Source organism: Acanthisitta chloris, unplaced genomic scaffold (assembly GCF_000695815.1).
Source record: "Acanthisitta chloris isolate BGI_N310 unplaced genomic scaffold, ASM69581v1 scaffold4263, whole genome shotgun sequence".
Lineage (NCBI taxonomy): Eukaryota > Metazoa > Chordata > Aves > Passeriformes > Acanthisittidae > Acanthisitta > Acanthisitta chloris.
The window spans coordinates 24058-30736 of record NW_008663111.1 but is presented as its reverse complement, the minus strand read 5'-3'; the positions used below and the strand labels follow the sequence as shown (position 1 = coordinate 30736).

The following is a 6679-nucleotide window of genomic DNA, read 5'->3' as shown; positions in this document are numbered from 1 at the left end:
AAAAAAAGTAAATTTAAACAAGAAAGACTTCACATCTTTGAAACCGTCACTATGTAGAAGTGTTAGACAAGATGTAACCCATTTTCAAAAGCCTACGCTAATCAGATATCCTAGAATTAAGACTGTGGCATATCTCAAAGACGACAGCACTACAAAGCTTGGGTCTGCTGACACTATTCACCTTTGCCCATGCATTCAAGTTTAATGTCATTCATTCACTACATTTAATACACTGACAGGGAATTCCAGCCTGGATAGGTCCCAAATGCCAACTGCAGTGCTTCAGCTGCAGCGTCTGACAACAGACAGCTTAAGGTATGAGGTTGAAACCACACTCAATTTCTTCTATGAAAAAGCCTCAATTCTGCAGCATTTTCAAGCTTTAAAGTTTTACTTTCTACTGTCAGTTTAATGTCATTTCAAAGCTACTTCAGTGTTTTAACACCTGACATTAAGAGTTTAAGCTTCTGTTAATCAGTACAATACAAATGACTTCCATACTGCAAAGGACATTTATGCTCTACAAAACTATTTTCAATATATATACACACACCAAAAATTATAAAATCTAATACGTTTGTATACATACACACAATACACAATTTTATATAAAATTTGCATTATTCTGGCATGCAAAGAAATTCTTTCTGTATATAAATAAATTTCTGTCTACATTCTTGTGAACGAAGCCCTACAGATGTGAAAAATTTGAACTCAATACTACATCCAAGACTCTCAAAATCTGCACGCTGAAGCATGTGACCTCTTCGTAAAGCCACTGTTCACCCCAAAATTTTAGAGACTTAGAAAACGTAATTCCTTCTAAAAGGAGACGTACAAGTCTACTGCTGAGGGCCATAGACTGAAAAGCTTTTAAAAACCTTCCTTACAAATTTGTTTCAGCCCTGTACAAGACATCTACTAGCGGCAGCCTAAGTCAGAAACACTGTCTGGTGCTTCATATACAAATCAAGGTCGTGCTTTTTGAGACTGGCCCATTTGTATCACCAATACCACAAGATACAGATTTTGCAGCAGCATATCAGCCTATTGCATAACCCTTGCCTTTTGCTCTAATCAGGCTATCAGAGCCCTCTAAAGGGAAGTCATTGCTACACACCATAATGCTTCAGGACCCACCTCAGTGGACCAGCCCTCACTTATCACAAAACAGACAAGTCTTACAACTTCATAGAATCATAGAACTTTAGGGGTTGGAATGGACCTTACAGATTGTATAGTCCCAACCCTCCCTGCCATGGGCAGGGAGCCCTCCCCACTAGACCAGGATGCATAAGGCCTCATCCAACCTGGATTTGAATACCACCAGGGTTGGGGCAGCCACCACTTCCCTAGGCAACCTGTTCCAGTGTCTCACCTTCCTTGCAGTAAAAAACGTTTTTCTAATATATAACCTAAACTTCCCCTCCTTCAATTTGAACCCATTATCCCTTGTCCCATCACTGCAGTTCCTAATTCTGTGCTTTTCAGTATCCTATGGGAAGGAGAAAGTTTATTAATTTCTTCCCGAGAAGTTGAACATGACCCACGCCTGTATCTTGAAATGAAGTAGAGCAGAGTCCACAATACTTTGCAAGATACTATACCTATACTACACTAACTACTATACTATACTGCTACTATACTACTATATAAGATCATAGAATTTTAGGGTTGGAATGGACCTTACAAATCTAGTGCCAACTCCTGCAGGGGACACCTCCCCACTAGATCTTGTCACTCAAGGCTTCATCCAGCCTGGTCTTGACACTGCAAGGGTCAGGGCAGCTACCACGTCCTTGGGCAACCTGTTCCAGTGTCTCACCACCCTCACAGTAAAAAAATCTTTTTCTCACACCCAGCCTAGACTTTCCCTCCACGAGTTTGAACCCATTACCCCTTGTCCTATCACTGCAGTTCCTAACACAGAGTCCCTCTCCAGCTCCCTGGCAGACCCTTCAGATACTGAAAAGTTGCTATGAGGTCTCCACACAGTCTTCTCATCTCCAGGCTGAACAGTCCCAACTTCCTCAGCCTGTCCTCATAGGGGAGGTGCTCCAGTCCTCTTAGCAACTTCGTGGCCTCCTCTGCACTTGCTCCAACAGTTCCATGTCCTTCATACGTTGAGGACACCAGAACTGCACGCAGTATTCCAGGTGGGTCTCATGAGAGCAGAGTACAGGGGAATAATCACCTCTTTTGACCTGCTGGCCACACTCCTTTTGATGCAGCCCAGGATTGGATTGGCTTTCTGGGCTGTGAGCACACACTGCCAGCTCATTGTGAGCTTCTCATTCAATGTCACTCCCAAGTCTTTCTCCTCACTGCTGGTTTCAGTTACTTCCCCACTCAACCTGTAGCTGTACCTGGGATTCCCACGGCCCAGATGTACGACCTTGCACTTCATTTTGTTGAGTTTCATGAGGTTTGCATTGGCCCACCACTCAAGCCTGTCAGGGTCTCTCTGGATGGCACATCCCTTCCCTCCAGCTGTGACTGCCCCACACAGCTTGGTGTGGTCAGTGAACTTGCTGAGGGAGCACTCAATCCACTGTCCATGTCACCAACAAAGATGTTGAGTAGTATCAGCCCCAGCACTGACTCTGAGGGACACCACTTGTCACTGGCCTCCACATGGACAATGAGCTGCTGACCACAACTCTGTGTGTGACCATCCAGCCAGTTCTTTATCTGCTGAGTGGTCCACCCTTCAAATCCATGTCTCTCCAATTTAGAGACAAGGATGTCGTGCAGGACAGTGTCCAATGCCTTGCATAAGTTCAGACAGATCATATCAATTGCTCTACCCCTATCTAGAAATTCTGTGGCCCCATCATAGAAGGCCACCAAATTCATCAGGCATGGCTTGGCCCTGGTAAAGCCATGTTGGCCATTACTGATCATCTTTTTGCTTTTCATATGCCTAAGCATAGCTTCCAGGAGAGATAACATATTAACAACCTACACCTTCAAAAGATAACCTGGTAACAAATATTTACAGATTCCGCGAATTCAGTGCCAAGATCAGTTTTTGACTGTTTTCTGCTCGGCCTAACGTTGCCCATGCCTGAAGAAGGTGGTCAATCTGCTCAATTACACTAAAGAGAAAGGCAACTACTAAACAGATAACCCTAGAAAAATGTGTGTTCTCTGGTCTATGCCTAGAAGTGTTTAAAGAATATAAATCATTATGAAACTGAAGGTTGTTTGGGCCAATATTGAAAGCAAGTTGTTTTCTACTTTGTTTCTCTGAATGCCTACCCTCTGTGATTTGTTACTGACCTTACTGTAAATACACCAGCAGCAGGGTTTTCTGCCAAATTCTACACTCACTCTTCTGCATCTGAAGCAGCTCTAATTCAGCTTCTTTCAAAATCTGATTCCCTGCTCACCAATGCTGGAGACAACCAAATATCAGGATATTTGAACTGATGTACATATGAAGGATTCTACCATCAGGAAGAAAAAGTCTTTAAAACCTAATATGGAGAACTTGACATTACACAGCTTTGTTACTTGACTCACAATTTGATTCCCCTTATTTAACAAACTACTGCCTTGTTCTCATCAAATCACTAGTAGTAACTTTTCAGTATCTTCTGCACTATTACTAAAATGCATAAGTAAGCACCCAAATTTATTATCCTCATCACAGTGAAATCAATTAAATTAGCACCTATCATTAGCATTTCATTATAAACTCAAATAATTTCAGCTGGAAATCAACTTCCATATATTCTATTACTTTTTTTTAAAGGAAAAATCAGAGCACCCAACCGCAGAATTTTTCCTTCAATTCTAAAAAGGGATACATAAGCAAACAAGAACTCTTTAAGTAGCAGAAATGTCCAGATCTAAAGCAGATTACTTGGTACTGTACTCTTAGAAAAAAAGAAGTCTTCAAGTGTTAAGAAATAGTAGCCAGAAAACATTAATTAAAAAAGCCCACCTTTTTCCTATTAATGATAATCTTAGGAGAAAGTTTAACTTTTCCTTCTCAAGTGATACCAGAAAATGCTGAGATTTGCCAGTTTGAATTCATCATGTAATTCTTAGTTTTACACTTGTCAAAAAGACACAAAGCTGAACTATTCAATACTACTCAACTTTGTAAAATATATTTATTCACAGTCCAATGTGTTTCAGTGCTTTTAGGGTTTTTTAATACTTCACAAATGTTTAGATTTCTACTGTCACATCTTCCCATATGTCATGATTCTTGGACTACACATCAACTACAAGACAACTAAACAACTGCATACTAAAGAGTGGAAAGCAACTGCTCTTAGGATACTACCACAGTCTATCCTTGAGGATTACTTTGCCCCAGCAACTGACAAACCAGCAGCACCTAGTTACTTATTCGAGACCCTTTCTAGCTGTTTCACTCATGGATGAAGAGAAGTATCTGATGAATGAACCCATATTTAGAAGAGGTCATTGGCATCTCACCTCTCACATTGGAAAACAGTTTAACCATTTTCAATTTGGAAAAAAGATTATCCAAAGTATGGGAAATTTTGAATGTTTTTCTTAAAGGGTAATTTCTATATACACAGACTCTTGTAGCAATCCTTTTTTACCACTCAGTGTGCCTCATGAATCGTACTCAAGTGTGTCCTACGGGCTTTTATTGTTCACAGTAGTGGTGAGGGACAGGTGAAGGCAGCTGGGAGAGCATTAGAGAAGCTGCTTCACCCATTCACTATTCAGGTCAAATGAAAAAGAGGGCAGTGCTTTGTTTGGGAAAGGAAGCCACCAATTCCATAAAGATCCAAAAGCAGAAGAGAGCTGCTTCCACAAGAGTTCAAGGGCAGTGGTGGATTCCCCCATCAATCATCAACAGAGTAGACACACTGACTGAATGGACAGAGGTTATCAAAAGATCACTACCCACATATCATCTCATTCATGTACCTTAGAAAAGCCACAGAAGTCTAAAGCAACATTATGGGATGAATTCTATTTGAGTTATATAGAAATTATGGCTGAAACATGGAAGCTACATGTACAGTTGTTTAAAGTGTCAACTGATCTGCACACCTGTGCTTGCCCTTTTACTGACTCATGATCACTATCTAACTCTATTTACTCTAGTTTCACCTTTATATTCAACATGGACAATCAGAAATCTCCTGCTGCTCAAGTCCCTGGCACTTCTGTATGGAAAACAACATAATAAAGTATTCAGACAAGAAAGAGACGTAAATCCTGTCTGGATGAAATTGGCATGATTACAACACAAACAAGATTATTTCCTCCTGCCATTAAATTCACTAATTCCTTGGCAGCAGCATGACACTAGGAATTGTCAGCCCCTTCACTGCAACTGACATTTACCTGATTCACTTATTTCCAAAACAGTATTTCAAGTTTTTATTTTCTCTTCTCTCAAAACCAGTAACTTCATGTTTCTGTGTACCTTACCCTGTTTCCTAATTAATCCCTAATTACTGACTTTGGGTTACTTTGTTGCTGCAGTTTTGGGGTTTGTTTATTTGCTTTTAGGAATAGACAGTCCACTAATTTCTTATCTACTTAATACTTTTTCCTGGCCCAGAGTATGGTGTAGTACTGAAGAAGAATGTGTACTAGCACTTTTCAAGCACATTACTTTATCAGAAGAGTCTGAGAGGATCTATTTTCTATACCGTCTGACATGCATCTTCTTTGAATTCCTTACTGTAAGAATTTCTGCATTAGGAGGTTTGAGATCTATTCATGGTGACAGAACACCTTGGACACTCATCTGTACAGCTCATTCTTCACTTGTAGCATAGGCAAGAGCTAGGTTGCAAAAGAACAAGACCTACTTTATCAATACCCACGCTGAAAATTCTATGCTTAGCAAGACAGCAGAGTTAAATCACACCAAATATTTAAGATAATATTAATAGTATTTTAAATTGCCATATTTCACCTTGTGGTGAAAACCAGTTTACATACTGTGCTACAGCCATGTGATTAAACTCAGAAAATTCTACTACTGCGAAAAACAGATATGAAAGACCAAGAAATGATCCTAAAAACCACACCTGTGGACAGAAACAGTCATTGAGGACCACCTCAGCTGTAGAAAATACCATCTGACTACTTGCAGTAGATACATCAAGGTGTTACAAGAAGGAATACCTTCTTGGAATTCTAAGGAATTGTAAGGGCAAATCAGTAATAGGGTTTCAAGGGTCAGGGCAATCATTGTACCTCTTACTGCACTACCACCTAAGTCTACCTGTGCTTCAGTACTAATTATTTATGACAGAATACTGAACCAACAAGAGGGACAAAATTAGCATAAGTGAAAAGCCAAGTTTATAAAAGCTTCACACTACGACTACCCACAACCATTCAAGAGCTTCAATTGTCTCTCTCATGCCACAACTCCCAGCAGTTGTCAAAACAGGTCTGCTTTACACTGTGCAAAGCCCACTTTACACCACTAAAATAAGCAACTACAAGCAGCTACATTATCATGCTATCAACAGATTGAACTTTTAAAGGCCATTTAGTCCAACCCTCCTGCAATGGGCAGGGACATCTTCAACCAAATCAGGTTTCTTGGAGTCCCATCCAACCTGACCTAGAATGTTTCCAGGCATGGAGCATCTACCACCTCTTTGGGAACATTCTGACCTCATTTTAAATGATAGTGGATTATTTCAACTTAGCCAATGGGTCA

At 40.3% G+C, this 6679-nt stretch overlaps 1 protein-coding gene across 1 annotated transcript in view; it reads right to left on the bottom strand.

The window, feature by feature from the left end:
- The window catches only part of LOC103798591 (nectin-3-like), a 34208-nt gene that overhangs the window by 26706 nt on the left and 823 nt on the right, over positions 1-6679 (bottom strand). Inside the window, exon 2 of the mRNA XM_009070866.1 lies at positions 3000-3098. Coding sequence (XP_009069114.1) covers positions 3000-3098 — 99 coding nt within the window. The remainder of the gene's footprint in view (positions 1-2999; positions 3099-6679) is intronic.